The sequence below is a fragment of the Rhea pennata genome, chromosome 1 (genome assembly GCF_028389875.1).
Source record: "Rhea pennata isolate bPtePen1 chromosome 1, bPtePen1.pri, whole genome shotgun sequence".
NCBI classification, from domain to species: Eukaryota; Metazoa; Chordata; class Aves; order Rheiformes; family Rheidae; genus Rhea; species Rhea pennata.
Genome location: NC_084663.1, coordinates 79,189,981 through 79,208,563, shown reverse-complemented (window position 1 = coordinate 79,208,563; position 18,583 = coordinate 79,189,981). Strand labels below are relative to the sequence as shown.

Below are 18,583 nucleotides of genomic sequence, written 5' to 3'. Positions count from 1 at the left end.
CCCTGGTGACAAGGACTACAGAGAAGGCAGAATTACTGAATGCCTTCTTTGCTTCAGTCTTCACTGCTAAGGGCAGCCCTCAAGAATCCTGCAGCCTGGATGTATGGGAGAAAGTCTGGAAAAGGGAAGAGTTTCCTTTGGTTGAAGAGGAAAGGATTAGAGATCTTCTGGGCAGGCTAGACATCCACAAATCCATGGGCCCAGATGGGATGCACCCACGGGTACTGAGGGAGCTGGCGGATGCTGTTGCCAGGCCGCTCTCTATCGTCTTTGAAATGTCCTGGAGAACTGGAGAGGTGCCTGAGGACTGGAAGAAAGCCAATGTCACTCCAGTCTTCAAGAAGGGCAAGGAGGAGGACCCAGGCAACTATAGGCCAGTCAGCCTCACCTCCATCCCTGGAAACGTGATGGAACAGCTCATTCTGGGTATCATCTCCAGGCATATGGAGGAAAAAAAGGTGATCAGGAGTAGTCAGCATGAATTCTCCAAGGGGAAATCCTGCTTAACCAATCTGATAGCCTTCTATGATGGAATGACAGGCTGGGTAGATGAGGGGAGAGCAGTGGACGTTGTGTACCTTGACTTCAGCAAGGCTTTTGACACTGTCTCCCATAACACCCTCCTGGATAAGCTCAGAAGTGTGGGTTAGATGAGTTGACAGTGAGGGAGATTGAGGACTGGCTGAAAGGCAGAGGGTTGTCATCAGTGGCGTGGAGTCTAGCTGGAGGCCTGTGGCTAGTGGAGTTCCCCAGGGCTCAGTACTGGCTCCCATCCTGCCCAACTTTGTCATCAATGACCTGAATGAAGGGACAGAGTGTCTCCTCAGCAAGTTTGCTGATGATACCAAGCTGGGAGGAGCGGCTGATACCCCAGAGGGCTGTGCTGCCATACAGAGAGACCTGGAGAGTTGGGTGGAGAGGAACCTCATGAGGTTCAACAAGGCAAGTGCAGGCTCCTGCACCTAGGGAAGAATAACCCTAGGCACCAGTACATGGGGGCTGACCTGCTGGAGAGCAGCTCTGCAGAGAAAGACCTGGGAGTGCTGGTGGATGACAGGTTGACCATGAGCCAGCAATGTGCCCTTGTGGCCAGGAAGGCCAATACTATTCTTGGGTGCATTAGGAAGAGTGCTGCCAGCAGGTCCAGGGAGGTGATCCTGCACCTCTACTCAGCCCTAGTGAGGCCTCATCTCGAGTACTGCATCCAGTTCTGGGCTCCCCAGTACAAGAGAGACATGGAGCCACTGGAGAGAGTCCAGCATAGGGCTACAAAGATGATCAGAGGGATGGAGCATCTGCCCTAGGAGGAAAGGCTGCGAAAGCTGAGTCTGCTTAGCCTGGGGAAGAGAAGACTGAGGGGGGATCTTATCAATGTGTACAAGTACCTGAAGGGAGGGTGTCAAGGGGATGGGGACAAACTCCCATTTTCAGTTGTCCCGTGTGACAGGACAAGAGGCAATGGGCACAAACTGAACCACAGGAAGTTCTGCCTGAATATGAGGAGGAGTTTCTTCACTGTGAGAGTGACAGAGCATTGGAAGAGGTTGCCCAGAGAGGTTGTGGAGTCTCCCTCTCTGGAGAGGGTCAAAGCCCATCTGGATGCAACCCTAACATGCTCTAGGTGACCCTGCTGAGCAGGGAGGTTGGACTGGATCATCTGCAGAGGTCCCTTCCAACCTTACTGATTCTATGATTCTATAGTGTAGAACACAAGAAGGGGACTGCTGATTTATCTCTACATAATCACAAGCCTCGTGGCATTTATGAGGCATCCTCATAACCTCAGTACCACCAATGCTTTCAATGGAAGCAACCTTCACACTGACAACTGCACTCAGAACAACTGTAGGTTCAATTCTCCAAATGAGAGGGGAGGGGCAAGGAAGAGAGCAGCACAAAAGAACTGTCGATATTTACAGGGGGTTGGTTACCATCAGCTTGTCTTGCACTACCGAAGAGGGCATTTCAGTTACAAATGTGTTTTTTGAAAGGTGCAAAAACATCCATCTACAAGAGCATCACAGTCCTCCCCGCATCATCACCCAGAGAGCCACAGGGTGTCTGCCAGACGCACAAAATAGATTCCACTTTTCTTATTATAAGTCTGGGCTTGTTCCTCTAAGTTACCATCTCCATATGAATGTGCCTCCCTAAACCTGGAGGAAATATTTTCCCCAATAGAGTACCAGCAGCAGAGGAGGGAATAGTCTGCCAAAACACTACCAAACCCCAAATACTACCAAAAGGAAATTAAGCAGATCTATGATGTTAATATAGAAGGCCCCCTCGACCTACCTCTCCAGCTAAATCCAGACCCACACTGAAGAGCTGTGTTGAGGAACTACCACTTTGGACATACAATCCAGACACATCCAGGGAAGAGAATAATCACATCTTACCAAAACTAAGCAGCTACTTCACAGTCCACATGTTAAAATCCTCTGTATGATATTATTACTTGCCACAGAAAGAACAGACAATATTTAATTCTTTCAATGTCATTGCTAACATAGTATCAACATGTAGTGAGGTTACTAGAGACAACTTGAGATGATTTAACAGGCTCCTACTGAAAAGGGGATCTTGTGCTCTGAGCATCTCCTCCCTCTCCACTCCTGCCAGTTATTGTGCACAGTTGTGCACTCACTGATCTCTCCTGCCAACCATCTCTAATCACCAGCCTGTCATGAAACTAACCATGGAATAAGAAAAGATTTCTGCTAGGTTAGCAAACTGGAGAGCCCAAAGAGCCTAAAATGTGCCAAAGCCAGAACAATAGAAGGGGCACATCCATGTAATCAAAAGTATAGGTAACTAGAAGGCAACAGCAACAACATCAAGCTGCTAGAACCATCTCACGCAACCTCATCCTCAGGGCCAGGGAAACTGTTGCTCTTTGAAGGTCTTCATTTTCATGTATTCTCAGATAATAAACACAGAGCCTCCTTAGCCATTTTTTTTTAATCAATTACTCACATCCAACAGATGGATGGCCATTTCTTTGTCCTCCTTTGGGTGGCACTGTCACCTGTTTGTTCCTATGATCCTGTAATTCAGGGAATTGAGCCTGCAAAAATCCAAGCTGAAATTTCACACACACAAACACACACACACCCCACACAGAATATTGAGTTGGTTTAGTTTCCTGAAACAGCTCATCTTGGGTGCAGACAAGAACCAACATTGACATGAGTGAAGCAGCAGAAGCATGCAGCTGAGCACAGAAAATTGGATTACCCTTTATGACAGTAGCTCACAGGTAAATTGCCTTTGATGCAACATTGAAACACAGCCTCAGAACATGGTCACATATTCAGCACTATTTCTTTGCTCTAACTGGACATTCAATGAACTACTGTACAGTATGCACCAAATACAAGAAGCAGCTGACAGTCATTTTTGCACAGTGTAGAGACCTGGTCTGTGAAACACACATAACCCCTTTTTTCCTATCTATTACACAGAATTTGAATTAGTACCAAATAGAATACAACTTGAAAGCTGCCATCTTGGTTTTCAGGTGAGTAAGCTAATCCCAAAATCCTAAGGGGACATGGGCAGAGGCACAGCAATGCATATGCTTGCATTGCTCACCTAGTTTCTGCAGTATGGCAGTGACCTCCATTTCCTTTGCTTCTTAACCCTGAACACTTTTTACTAGTTCAAAACCCTAGCCATAAGTTGGAGCAAATTTGCTTCTAAAACAAAGCGTCCGTAAGAACTTACCCCACAGAACAGAGATGTTTGACAAGTTCAGACACTGGAATCAACAGATGCCTAAACTTGGACCTCTCAAACACTACTTATTATGCACGATCAGTCACCAAAAGTTTAGAGAAGGCAAATATCACTCAGAAGGACCATACACAACCATAGCCATACTTCTGATGTGCAGTTTTTGTTACAGGAGTCAAGAAAAACCTAACATGAAAGATATAGCAGACATGACTCTGGCCTTTAAAAAAAAAAAAAAAAAAGAAGAAAAAAAAAAAAAAAAAACAGTGTACAACAATAAAGACTTCCAGCTTCACTGATCACAGAAAGCTCAACTCAAAATGGCTAGGAGAGTGGAGTGCTTTGGCTTTTGAAATCATGTAGTCCCTTCATGGTTATATGCCATACCAATTTAACAACCATTAGGCTTCTTCTGAAGACTCAAAAATAAAATAAATTGTCTTGGCTTTGCTTAGCCAAGAAGAAATTTGAACTCCATATGACTTGAGCTCTTCAAGTCAGTAGACAATGAAACACAAATTTTTAGGATTAACCCCTAAAAAAAAAAATACTCTAGTATCCTTCTCTATCCATTCTGGGGACAGGATCTTTCATTTGAAGAATATAGAGAAGAGATCAGTCCAAAACTTCTCTAGAATTGGACAACTTCTTAAGCAGGACTGTGGCAGATTTGGAGCCTCTCAAGGCTCAACACACTCTGTAATCATACTGCTTTCTGTAGTGAACATTATGTATCAAAGTCTTGTGAGCAAGCAAGGGTAAAGTATTTGAGACAGAGGAAGCAGCTCACATAGTCAATGCAGTTAAGAATGCAATACGCTTCAGCAGGCACCAGATGTCATCACATCCCAAGAGACTTGTAATGAAGAAGCTCTCTTACTAGGGCAAGTGACAGAAGCAGAAAAGAAGCTTTCTATTATCCATACATTGTTACACAGCTTCAGGTCAGAAATAAGACCAGCAAAAACAACTTAGTGACCAAGAGGACTTCCCCACAAACAACTTAACACATGTATATTTAGGAGTAAAAGGCGTGGATTCACGATCTAAGTCAGTGCTCCCCAACCTTTTCTATCTTAGCCTCAAGTCTGCTGCTACCCTCTTCTTCCTCACTTCCCGTCCCAAGCCCTGTATCCTTGCTTCTCAACCACCCATGCAGGAACACTGCCACTACTTCCCAAGACTTCCGTAGCTCTTGTACAACACGGATTTGGCTTACCACGATTAGAGGCTGGGTGGAGCTGAAACTCTTTGTCATCAGTCTTGCACATACACAACAATCTCAGTGCCAGCTGTTAATGAGATTTTTAAATTTGGTCTCTCAGATGCCATCTAATGCCTAATCTGGGAACACTGCCTCCTCTCTCTGCTGTGCTCCTATTCAGGGTTGCTTCCTCTTCCATTCACCAGCACCACTGCTCTTTCCTATTTTTACTCCCTCATTGTCATCTTAATCCCCTCCAGTTCTCACAGGCATACAGTCCAAGATAACAAATCCTCCCAGAACTCAGTTGACTCCAGTTCTGATAGAGCTTCTTAGCTATGGTGCTAGGAATTGCCTCTCTGCCATGGCATATGTAACTAGCACTGCATCCTCCTAACAACTGAAAGTGGGCCTAGATCCACAGAAGCGCAGATGCTTCCACTTTAGCACTTTGCACTGATAATGATCAAGACTTTATTAGGAGCAGGAACTCCCTCATTTTCTTTAGATTTGCTTTGTAGTATTTACACTCCTAACTACCACTGGTGAGATCCTGATTCTGTTCTCTGCCTTGCACATTCAAATTCTGGCAAAAGCAAGTTTTGCCCACTGCTGACATGAACATCATACAAACCTCACAGGTTTTACAGAAGACTTAAATATGGTAGAAGTAGCATCTGGAATAAATCAAACAAACTGGGTATTTTTTCTATCTTTCTTTTCAGACTGCAATGTTGCAACAATCTCTACAAGCAACACATACATTCCTCTGTCAAGGGAGACAATGGTACTAGCCTCGAATATATCCAAATTTATCCTTTCTCCTACTCAGTTCTTCCCACCCCCCATACTCTTTCAGCTCCATCTCTTGGAGATCACACTCTCAGTGCTGCAAGGCTCTAAAACTCTGTCTGGCCATACCCAATAAAATGCCAGTTATTTGGACAAGTAGTCTCTCATACTGCCTACAATTTTACTTACATTCCAGGGTCTTCATGCAATATGCACAGCAGTAAACAAACAAACAAACAGACATGCACACACACACACACAGAGAGAGAGAGAGAAAAGCATCTCTGTCTAAAAAGAGAGGTTACACCATGCCTAATGATATAGACAAGGAAAGTCCAGCAGCCACGCATGGATCAGTGACACCCCAATCAGTAGTGCCCAACCTTGGCTGCATAAGCCCACATAATTTCTTCTAGCAGCAGGGGAGAGTTAAACATCCCAGCTCCTTCTCCTCACTGGAACAGCACGTTTGTAAGACATGAGCAAGTGGTACAGCCAATGAACACCTGTTCAGTAGGCCTAAAACCTTCAGAAAATATTGGCTCACTGAGTGCCCACTACATAGCATATGCACACACGTATGCAGATCCACGCTACTCCAGTGAGAGGAGGAGGCCAGGAGCGTGCTGCTGCCATCAAAGCAGCTCCTGCAGGCTGTTCCAGACATCATCTGCACCAAGAGATTTTTAAACAAGGATGAAGCTACACAGCCTACAGAAAAAAGAGTGTGACAGCCAGGCCACAGTGTGCATGATTGATTTCGGTATGCTACAGGCTAGACAACTGTGACTTAAAGCTTCACCACTTGGAACAGAATAGGAGGGACAACAGATGGAACAGGGAATAAAGAATAAAAACAGAGAGGAAAAGAAAGAAAGAAAAAGAAAGAGAGAGAAAGAGAAAGCGAGAGACCGCCAGTGAGAATTTAAGAGGTCCACTGAAAGGAAGAGAGACTGTTAACACCAGGGTTGAGGACACTCCCCCACTTAAGCCTTATCCAAAACAAGGATAGAAACTGTTGCAAGTTGGAAACTATAACAATATATCTTGATTTGAAGCTTAACTGAAATCATGCATATACACAGCCATGACTGAGGTAGTAACACACAGAGGTTTTGGTGAGCGTCTCTGTTATACATTCGGATGTAACATGGCACATCTCATCAACAGCCTTTCACACCAGTGGCACAGTGCAAACTGGCATGCCTGGGGCTGATCCAGCCCCACTGTAAATGGTCCTACCTCCAAGAACATTGCCAGCACACCTCTGGACTAGTACACCCACCATTTAGAAGGCCAGGCATCGTTACATAAAAACAAAAAGTAGTAAGGTTTAAAATAGACGCAGAAAGAGCAAAAAGATGGACAGACAAAGGAACTTCAGTTGGAAGCTCAGAATACACACAGCAAAAGCTCCCTCAGACAGAAAAATGGGCCTTTAAAACTAAGAAAAATAATCATTTACCTTTCAAAAGAGGCTGGAAAGTTGGGATCTCCTGCAGTTTTATGACATCTGGATCATTGCTCACATTACGGGATGATTGTGTTCCTGGGGCTACTACCACAATGTCATCCATTTTTGCTCGTTGCTTGGCTGGTGAGGGAGATGCTGCAAGAATATGAGAGAAAAACAACCAAAAATTAAATTCATAAGATGTGGATTCCATCAGAATTTGTCCCAAATAGAATATAACCACATTTAACACAGCAAAGGTATCCTGAAGTATAAGAGCATCTCTGAGGTGTTCTTCCTTTCTTCTCCTCTCTCTGGTAATGTATTATGTTCAGAAACACTTTTTCTTTTTTTTTTTCTTTCTTTTTTTTTTTTTTTTTTAATCACTTACAAGACAGCTGATTATACGCACATTGCTTTCTCCTCACTGTAGGGACAACCTAACGTGGCCCTGTTTTAACAAAGAGGGTAGAAGGCAAAAAGCACACAACCCTATTTGTCAGCATCCCACTTTTATATCCTTAGATACTTTTCCAGGAAAGCCTCAGTTCATCAGTTTAATTGCAAATATATTCGGGGACACTCATTTCACCACTGTATGTTTTCTTGTTACTGTTCACAGAAGAGACACTCCTATACTGCTGACATCCTCATTATTATTTTTACATATCCACACACAAAGTTTAGCACTCCTACACCCTGCCGTCTGTACCCAGCTAGCAGGCACCACAGCTAAAAATATGAAGCCTGACAGTGCTCTGATTTGCATCTACTTGCCTACCAGGCCTCCTCCCTTACCCCAAACGCATTTTTGCCACAGGTCACAAACACGCAGAGACGCAGCAGATAGGAATCCCTCTCATCTCTGCTGCCTCAGAACTGGCCTCCCCTTCCCAGAGCCCCCAGGTGGTCCCACTCCCGCCCCGCTGGCCCCGGTACCGCGGCCGCCACCGACCTGTGGCACCTGGCTCGCCGGGGCGTCCCTCGGCCTCTGCACTCTGCTCGGCTCCCATGGCCGCCACCGCCGCCCTCCGCGCCGCTCTCAGCAGCTGCCCCGCCCCTACCGCACAGGCACCCCCCGCTCCTCCCCGCCGTTGCCCGCGGCCACAAGCACTTCCGGGAACAGCAACGTCTGCGCCCGGGTCACCTCGAAGTCCACTCCCGCCCACTGCAGGCGGTGATTCCCTTAAAGAGGCGTGGCTTTCCTTAAATGGGCGCGTTTTCCTTAAAATAGGGTGGGGCTGCCATTAACGGGGTGGTCTCGGTCTCCGGCGGCGGGGATGAACTGGGCGTGATCTCGTCGTTTAATTATATTAATTAACTATGGATGTCAGGCTTTTTTTGCCCGCATGATTTAGCGCAAAGTGAGGAAGAGCCCCAAATGTTAGAGCCCATATCCCTAATAAAAATGTAAAATCGACAGAGTTTCATACTATTTCGGGAACAGGGTTTTTTTTTATTATTTTATTTTATTTTATTTTATTTTATTTTATTTTATTTTATTTTATTTATTTTCGCTTATGCACCGGCATGTAGCACCGCCTTTTGAAAACTGAAGTTCCTTTATCTGCGCTAGATAAATAAGCGGCTAATAACACGCAGGAAACAGCCCTCTGTGTTTACCACAGTGACAGGAATGAGATAACAGCTACCCAGACCAAAAGCTCACCAGAGACTTAGGTTAAGAAATCAAAGACAACAACAACAACAAAAAAGCAGTAAAAGGAGAAGTAAACGTACTTTCAGGCTTCAAATTTACTGCTTTTGTAACTGGCAATCAAATCAGTTGTGAAGCCAAATGGTTGTCCCTGACTTTGTTCCCTCATGAATCTTCAATTCATAACTCTTGAAAAAAAACTTTTTCTGTAGATAAAAAGCAGTGCATTTTTGCAAGCTCTGCATTGAACTAAGCATTATCTCTCTTGGCTGCGTTTACAGCTTCCTGCTGGGATTTAATTTAACAAAAAAAAAATGATCCTTCTGTCTTGTGAGAATGGTGACTTAGATGAGGGCTACCGGGAGAAAACCCCAGTCCAACACCACTCTGTACAGTAGTAAACTGTTTCATATAGCTTTGTACCCTAATAATGCTAGATCTTTCTTTCAACTGCCTGAGCAGCTGCGTAATTCCTGTTGAAAAGCAATCTTAAATAGTTTCAAAGCAATATTTTTTTTTTTTGAAAAATAAATTATTGTTGGCCTAATTCAGTTTACAATCTTGCACTCTATATCTGCAAATATTCACACACGTGATTTAGATCACACCTATGAGTAGTGTCAGCAGCTTTTCAGGAATGACTTGCAGTGCATACAGATGAAGATTTGTGATGATCAGAACCTGACTAGTGCTTGTCAAAATTGTCATTTGACATCATCCATCAAGCTCAGACAAATTTTAAAATTAGCTCCATTGTATCAGCACATTAACTTCAGCTAACTTCACTTCCACCTCTAGATAATAACTTGTAACATGCACTTTGCTCCTCTCTGAAGTCTTTCATTTATGGTTGTAAAAGTATGACTTTGTGTATGTCACCACCCCTGGAAAAGTTTTCAATATACCTATCAGTTAGTGTATGTGTGTGTCACATGGAGTTTTATCATTGAAAAAACTATTAAAATAAAGGTATATTGTGTCAGTTGTGTAAATGAATTATCTATTTTGCCTCTAATATGGCCATAAAACAAGTCCTTTGTGGTGTCCTGCTACTAAGTTTCTGTACTTGAAACTACACAGAGTATACAGTTGTATATATATATCTACATGAGAACATATAAATCTAACTCAGTATTACCAAGGCTCAAGCAACGTAAGGGCCTTTTTTTGAGTTTCTTCCAACTCAGGAGATGGCAAGGGTCCTGTCTAATGCACAGCCCAGGCAATATTTGTGCTTGCTTTTAACATTCATTCCCATGGTTCATGCATTGTGTGATATGGTTAATGTGTGACTTTTTAAAGTGTATACTTTTACTTTTACTTTTTTTTCTTTTTAATGGAGAAAATAATTATCAATTTACTAAGTTTACCAGAAAAGGAAAACATTGCTACCAAAATCATTCCTCTGCAGTTCTAAGAAATAGAAACACATATTTTCACAAAAATAAATATATAAATAAATAAAGCTGAGATCCTCATGTGCTCATATATTACCAGCAGCTGAAAACTTCACAGAAACAGCAAGAATGTTGGATTCACAATAAAGCATTAGGAAACAGTTAAAATTGTCCATTTTATGTGCAATTAAATGGTGGCTTCAACCTAGCTCTTACAGCACACACGTCCTTATAAAAGCCAGCTCTCAGCTGCCTCAACAAAGGAGATGGGGACTGATGGGGCACGAAGAATCAAGAAGCCATCCATCCCATGGCACAGACCTGTCACCTGGGACAAGGCACAGCAGGTGGCAGGTCAGCATGAAGCAGGACCACCAGGGCTACACTCATTCCTGCAGAGGATCTCTGACATGCCTCTGAGAGGCAAGAAATATTACTTGACATCCAGGAAACCTCCACAGCCCAGAGGTTTATGTGCCTTTCCCTAACTTACATAACAGGTCTCTGCAAGAGACAGGACCAGAGTCCCTATTTTATTCTACTCTAACCATTATAAAGCTACAATATGTAAAATAATCTTCCCTTTGGCATGTCATCTTGCAGTGGACCACCCCTAAAAGGAAAACTCCTTTCGCTTACAGGCAACTCCTACAAACCGCTGGTGCTCTGCAAGCTGTGCTAGATTAAGCCCATGACCTTGACACTATCAAGGTGATCAGAACATAGTTGCGTATAACACAGAGAGTGACTTGTTCAAACTACCATGGAGTACGAGATACCTGAACAAGAAGGAATATGTTTAACAGTCCTCTCATTCCTCACACTCCATACTCTCTGGGCTGCTTCTATTCCTAAACACCTTCCTAAAAATAAATTAATAAAAAATAAACATAGGAATGGAAAATTTCCAAGTATAAAGCATTACTGAAGCAAACAATTGAACTAAGGCAGTTCAGAAAAGCATGTCTACAATGTCAGTTCAAACTCCCAGCAGAGGCACATACTTACGACTCCCATTCAGCAAACACCATGTGCTTAACTTTGTGATGATTTGAACAGGCTCACTCAGGTAGCAAAGTCAATGTTACACATACATTCAAATATGTGCATCTACATGTACACACAGAACATGTACCATGCAGTGTTGTGCTCACAGCGTGCAGGATATGCATACTGATTGCTTTTGTTATAGCCTCCACAAGTAAGGATGTAAGTTGGAGAAGATGTACAGGTTTAAGTAAAAAACAACAACAACAACAAAAAACACACACAAAACCACAAAAAACATAAACATGAATAGTTTTAGCAGAAGCTTTTTTTTTTTTTTTTTTTTTTTTTTTTTTTTTTTTTTGCCCAGGCGCACCCTCTGCGGACAATAAGCCAGGCACCCCGCACGAATCAGCTGCAAGCCCCCGCACAGCCCCCGTCTGCCCCGGGGCCGCCACCGCTGCCCAGCCCCGCGGAAATCCACTGCTGCTGCTGCGGGCGCTGTGGCGGCCCCCCCCCGCCCCCGACTGGGCAACGCAGGGGCCGCCTCCTGGGGCCGCCTCCCGGACGCAGGGCCGGAGACAGGGCTGCATCCCGGACGCGGCGGCGGGAGTTGTGGCAGGTGCGCGGCGGCGGCTGCGCCGCGCTGTCCGCCGCTTCTTCGCTGCAAGGCTCAGAGAGGCCTTCAGGGAGACGAAAAGCCACCCGAAATGCGTCTCTGTGCACCCTCTGCTCCGTAACTTCTCCAGAGGTAAGAGGGGGGAAAAGACCTATGCGGAAAGTTACAGGAAGCTCACTTCAAAATCCAGTTTTCAGCTGAGGAAAGCCTGGTAGCTGCTCCGTATAGAGCGCCTCCGAGCTTTGTTGCCCCCCACCTCTCCCAGGCCCCGTCACCAGCCCAACACCTGCAAGCTCCCAGCCGCGGCCACCATGTCTCCAATGAGAAGCTGGTATCCAACTTATCTATTAGTAATTGCCTCTCTGATAGCAGCACCGTTCCAAAGCCAGGAGTGTTTGGTAAAGAAAATGGAAAATACCATCATCAACATAAACTTAGCTCTCTCCAAAGGCGTCAAGGGTACAGAACCAGTTTATGCTTCAACTCCAGAAGCTTGCATAAGTGCTTGCTGCTTGGGAGAAAAACTATCAGGTAAGGTTTTCCTCTTTGATTTTTTCTGTTACTGCTTGTGGAACACTTGTAATTTGTCTCAGCTTGTGCAGCTTCTCCAGGGGAAGGGGCAAGGCACTTCTGTGTATTTGGCACTGAAACATTAATTTATCTGTTACCAGGAATATTAACTGTTTGTGATCGTGCTCCTGTTTTGCTTAACATATTAGCCAGTGATATTAGATCTTAATGTCAGAGTCCTGAATGTTCATTGCAGTAAAGAATCAGAGGAGCAGTTTTAAGGGCTAAAACCTCTCAGACCCCCACCCTCCAAGAGGTATAAACCATAATTAGCAGACACACCATGAAGTAACCGTCATGTTGTGCTGCATTTAATTTCAGCCAGAAACGGGAGTGTTTACCCTTCTCTGTGCTTGCTGTTTTTCATCAAGCCCTTACAGCAGTGTTAAGTACAGCAGCAAATAAAAACGACTGTTAAGGATGACCCAGAAAGCAGGTACAAGCCAGGAGACTCCTGAGATGTGATGGGAGAAGTGAATAACTAATTCCCCTTCACGAAAGTAATAATGAGGAGGTTTTCCTGTTAATGAGAGTTTGTAAGCCAGAAAATACTACATAGAGTGGTGCCATTGTGGTAGTGTCTGCAGATAGCCCTTGGATGTGGGGCGAATGAGGGCTTAGACTCATCACATTCTTTCTCTGAGTCTATTTGCACAGGAAGAGGAAGGGGTGACCCTTCGTATCTTGCCTTTGGGCCATTGTTTTGCAGTCCCTGTGCTGCTTTTCCTGTAGGAGTGTGATGCGTGAGCTGCTTTCCTCTTACTCACACTAGGAAAATTTTAAATTAACAAAGTACAACTCATTATCAAGATGCTACAAAAGTTATTGCTGCTGAAATACGTATATATCATCTTTTGCAGGAGACAAAAAGTGTAACTTGATGATTTTCGATGCTCGAAGGACAAGCACACATCCTAACTGCTACCTGTTTTATTGCCCTAGCACAGAGGCCTGTCCAACAAAACCGGCTATAGGACTTGTGAGCTACAAGATAACTAGAGGTAAATCATAGGAAAAGCCATGGATCCCTACACTAGATGCTTTTTGCACTTGTACTCCTTTCAGTTTCAAGTAGATGTCTGGGGGTTGAATTTTTAGCAAAAGATTTTAAAAGAAGCACTCTAAAAATTGGGAAATGCTTTTCTTTTGCCTTAAGAGCAATGGACAGGAGAGTGTGTAGGGAGCATCTACACAGGCTCGGCTTCCCAGCTGGCGTAACAACATCCTCATCATTATGAAATTCCCATGCATTAGATTCACAACTTCTCATAGTTTTCTCCTTGCTGAAAGGAACAGGAACATGATAATCTTGTAGCTATCTGCATATTCATGGAGTTCACACTACACTGATGATGATGATGCATGTACAAGGAGAAATACTGAGCAAATGTTAGGTAAGCCTCAGAGCATCACTGTGATGTTAGTGAGTAATTGGCTATGGTAATAGTATGGTGTAGTAATTACTTTCTGTTTCCAGTTAGGGAACCTGAAGCACAAACGCAAAGAAACTAAACTCAAAGCTTTATGGCCTGTGGGCTGCACACTCTGAAATTTCTTACTATCTGTGCTGTGGCAGTTTGTTTTACTTGTTGGCTGACATCGGCTGGCACCAGGCTTGTTTGAACTCCTCAGATAAGAAACTGAGAATTAGACTGTCCTGCCAAGGTTTCATAAGGAGGTTTTAGAGTGGCTGCTTGAGAGAGCAGAAATTTAGTGTTTCCAGGGGCTGAACTTCTACTAAAAAGCACACTTTTCCAAAAGGAACTATGCACAGAGCAACCGTAAGGGTATACAGAAAGATTATTCACATAATGTTACCAAATAATTTTGTGCAGACACATTCACACAGGAATGGGGCAAGAGCAGTGTGCAATGAGTGGGTTGTGTGTCTGTAAGATTGTTATTGCACCCTCTCTTTTCTCCAGCCCTTTCTCCCCCGGATGAATACAGTGAATGCAAACAAGGAAACAAGAAATGTGATTATGCTTTTGTCCTGCAAATGCTGTAATGGCTCAGTTAAAAACTTGATTGCCTATGCTGTCTGTTTTTCATTATGCATTTTTTTGGCTTCTGTGATCACTGAATTATAGAAAGATTATGCTAACTTATTTACATTATATTCATATAATAAGCTTTCAAAGTAGCTACCGTGTAGTGTCAGTACTGACAACACTTTCCATGTTTGTTTTTCCAAATGAGAATATGCGTATGGTTACACTGAAACCCAAATTTAAAGTGAGGAATAAAACTATTGGTAACAAAGAAAGCAACTTAAAATACTGAAGACGTACGGTAGCAACATTTTGTTTTTAACTATTGTGGCAGCCTGTTAACTAATGGAAACAACCTATGACTTGTGAAATAAAGCATTTCCTGGTTCTGGTAGCAAAGAGCTCTTGCTGGAAGAGGAAGAGCATTTCTGGTTTCTGTTGTCTGTGTACTTTTGTGGAGCTTGGTTTTTCCACCCCATTTTGTCACCCAGGCAAGACTGGCAGATTCCATCAAAGCATGCTCAGAAAGTGTTTATTATCAGCAGGAAAACCAGAGGCTTCAGCAGGGCTATTATGGTTTTTATATCTTTTTAAAAGGTGGCTTGTATAGTGCCTTGCTCTTTCCCGCCAATAAGCAGAGCTGCTCTAGTACCACAGCTCTGCCTCGCACGTGGCAGTTCTGAGCAAGCACATTTGGTAGTTTATAATCTAACAGGGAGACAACAGATACCATACAGTCCACGCTTCATGCTGAAAATGTGGAGTAGAGTTAGTTAATGCAGGCAGTCACATTAATTAAGTGCTGCAGAGTAGCAACAATGCTCAACTCTCATATGGGGCTTGTAGCTTCCAAGCATTGTTATGCCTGTCTTGCAGATAGGGATACTGAGCCCCAGTCTCGCTTTGTCAGACTACACAATTTTTCTATTGAAATGTGTGGCTTCTGTTGGAGAAAAGAGTCCATGGGAGCACCCTGGGAACAAGGAATGAGCAACGAGCTGAGGGCCAGCTGGGTGGCACTGACCAGCCACTTCCTCGTTGGTGCGGAAATGTGTGCAGCACCGCAGGAGCAGCCCAGAGTTCGGCTGCTTTGCCATATGGTTTCTGATTAGGTAGTGCCTGAGGATTTTGTTATTTCAAGTCATTTCCTAAAATCAGAATGTGGCTTTTCTATAAGTCAGCCCTTGTGGTAGAAGTCTATTTAGGATTTTTCTTTGCTAACAAGCTGGTACTTGGCTGGAAGATTATGATAAAAATTGGTGTCTGTGGTTCAAGGTAAGTTGCTGTGCTTTTGTTTAAAGCATTGCATTTTTTTTCGCACTTCAGTTTCTATTAGAGTCGGAAAGCTTGGAAACATTAGAACAGCAGCTGGATAGGCTTCTCTATATGTATAATAAAACAGAAATAAATAAATTTGAATGAGTTCCTAGCTGAAAAAGAAGTGACCGTGAAAATATCATAGACTTTTTGTTATTTCAATTCCACTGGAGTAAACTAGCCTCTTTGTTTCTATAAAAGAGAAGAGTGAGAGTCAGAACTGCTCAGAGCATGTCTCTGTGGCAGCTGGACAATAAGAGTAAAGGTCTGTGTCAGTTACCCAGCCTTTCCACAAACTTTTGGGCTATGGCTGGATTTATATTTGAAAAGCATATTTTACCACAATACCAGAAAAATGGAATTCACTGGCTTTACCAGGCATTTTGGAACTTGTGCATTATTTGCTTGCATTCTCCAAGCAGGATATTAAAGTTCCTGAATTATTTCAGTGGCAATTTCATGCAACATGTAGGGAAAACACTTTGCTGTATGGAAAACATTCAATATGTCTGTAAATAGATGTCTTAGGGACATCTTGTCTGTGTAATAAAATATCAGAATGACACAGTCACATGCATGGAAGTGGAGTAAAGTACTATTACATACTTATTCCAGATGATCCTGAAACTTAAGAGAGTCAATTACCTTGGTGGAAATATGTAAGTCTCACGAATGAAAGTGAGGTTGATAATATCTACTTCTTTATTGATAGATACTGAAAATGGATTGAAGGCAATGAGCCTACTCACTTTGCTTATCACCTCTGAATAAATACATGCATGCAATATATGCATATTGCACAAAACTTGACCAAATCTGGGTGACGGTTCTGCCCAGGTGAATTACGTACAAAGTTGCAGTCAGGGTCTGTTGTTCCCAGGTTTGAAGTTGAGAGGTCTTGTGACACAGACAGAATTTAAAAGTCGCTCTGCATCTTTAAAATAAAGGATGATCTTGATGCCTCAGATTTATCAGCCATTACTTTCTGGACTCCTTTTATACTTCTTTTACAAAAAAATAAAAATGATCAGAGTAAGCCTGTGGTAGTCAAAAATAGATTGAATAATTAAATACCGGTATTTCCTTTGTGTTTCTAGACACCCATGCTCTGGAGCATACATCCATCAAAAATGTACACTCTTTGGATGTTGAAGCCTTTATTTCTCGCAGTCCAATGAACAATCTGAATCATACCACTGATTTGCAACAATCTGACTTTCATCCAGCAGCTGCACTCCTGAACCACATGGCCAAGCATGTAGACAGTAGTGAATTTCATACAGCTTCGCCTGAAATAGGAGGGGCAAAACATACTGAGAGCTTAGACTCCACCCCACGACAGAAAGTAGAAAACCTGCCGCCAACAAAGGTGTCTTTCACAGTTCTAACTGGAAAACCCTCTGCTTTACTCCTCACAACTCAGTCTGGTGTCTCTGAACTCAGCAGTACCACCGCTGCTCCTCTGCCAAAGAGTGTCACCAGCTCTCAGCCAACTGCTGCTGAACTTGGTGCCCTTACCACCAGCACAGTGACCTTTCTACCTAGAGCTGAACCTGGCAGCCCAACTGCCAGTGTTTCTGCTACTCACATTCCTCTTTCCAGCCCTAAAACTTCTGCTTCTACCGCTACAACCAAATGGGTGACCACAAATGACAGCACTGAGCCAAGGTGGAGAAGGTCAGCCACCCCTTGGGTGCCAGCAGCTGTCTCCTCCAATGACACCAACCTCCTCTCTTCTTCAGATTTCTCCAGGTCTAGTAATGAGTCCCCTGTGCCTTTCCAAAATAACCATCAGGGTTATGAACCATCTGATTCAAAAAGCTACTTGCTGGAGGGCCGTCTGAGGTGGGAGGATGTTGTTCAGATAGGAGAAAAAAGCAGTCTTGTAGCAGCGTTACTTTTTGGGGTGATATTCTTGTTATTAGTTATGGCACTGACAGGGAAGAAAGTCCATGAATCTCTTCAGAAGAGACATTATACAAGGCTGGATTATTTGATCAATGGAACGTATGCAGATGTGTGATGGGAAGGGAGAGGGAAATGTTCAGTTAGGAGCAAAGGTGTTTATTGCTGAGAGATCTGCTCTGAAACCGAGCAGTAGGTGCTGAAATCTTAGAAGAGAATGTATTCTGTTTTGGCCTCAAATGGGAAAGCAGCAGATGGTTTTGGCTGGGAAGAGAACTCCTATTTCTACACTGAGTTGTAATATATAACAATTAGTGTATTACTAAATCTTAATAATAAACACTCAGATCCAAGGTAAGCTAAGAAGTTCTTTATTTTAAGGAGAAAAATCATCTTTGTATGGCTGATAACAGTCAAACCTGCTGTGAGTTTCCTTGCTTCTGGAACAGATGAATGAGGGTGTGTTTAAGCATGTAATATTTACCACACAACTTCCAGTTCCATATTATTCACACTTTTTTGCCCACCCCTACCCTGTCTAAACTGGTTTGCAGAAAAAGAAGACTAGCTGACAAAGTATCTGTGTGGCAGGCAGCATAATCATTGGCAAATCTGAGGACAGAGAGGGAAGAGTACCTCTTAAATACAAGGAAATAATGCTATTACAAAATATGAAGAGGGACTCATGTCCAAGAGGTTCTTAGATCTATCGAGTTTAGTGCAGGGGGAATCCGGAGTGATCCAAAAATGACCTCAAGGCAAGTTTTCTGAGAGCTCCAACAATAACTTCATGCAGAAGATTCTCTGAAAATTCCATTACTCAAAGATCAAAGAAAAGATATTGTTCCTTATGTCAAGAAGTTGAATTTTTACTGTATGTGGGATGCAAACTGCTTTATAGATACAAAAACAGCTAGTATTCTACATTGCTTAAGTCTGACAACGCCTAGATGAAA

General features: G+C 43.2%; 2 protein-coding genes across 4 annotated transcripts in view; one reads left to right on the top strand and one right to left on the bottom strand.

Moving 5' to 3' along the window:
• BORCS5 (BLOC-1 related complex subunit 5) overlaps positions 1 to 8,233 on the bottom strand; it is a 73,980-nt gene extending 65,747 nt beyond the window's left edge. For both annotated transcript variants that reach the window (XR_009960468.1, XM_062592855.1), the window contains exons 1-2: positions 8,140 to 8,233; positions 7,197 to 7,340 (exon numbers count right to left, since the gene is read on the bottom strand). Coding sequence is in view for 1 of the 2 variants with exons in the window: in XM_062592855.1 (XP_062448839.1) it covers positions 7,197 to 7,340; positions 8,140 to 8,197 (202 nt within the window). In the remaining variant the exon portion in view is untranslated. The remainder of the gene's footprint in view (positions 1 to 7,196; positions 7,341 to 8,139) is intronic.
• Positions 8,234 to 11,809: 3,576 nt separating this feature from the next.
• MANSC1 (MANSC domain containing 1) lies at positions 11,810 to 18,146 on the top strand. Of its 2 annotated transcripts, none has more exons than XM_062592766.1 (3): positions 11,810 to 12,375; positions 13,362 to 13,415; positions 16,820 to 18,146. In XM_062592766.1, the coding sequence occupies exons 1-3, from the start codon at positions 12,156 to 12,158 to the stop codon at positions 17,743 to 17,745; spliced, it is 1,200 nt and encodes a 399-aa protein (XP_062448750.1). In that variant the 5' UTR covers positions 11,810 to 12,155; the 3' UTR covers positions 17,746 to 18,146. The 2 variants fall into 2 exon arrangements, with proteins under 2 accessions (XP_062448750.1, XP_062448739.1); XM_062592755.1 differs by having other exon boundaries at positions 13,275 to 13,415.
• The last annotated feature ends 437 nt before the right edge of the window (positions 18,147 to 18,583 follow it).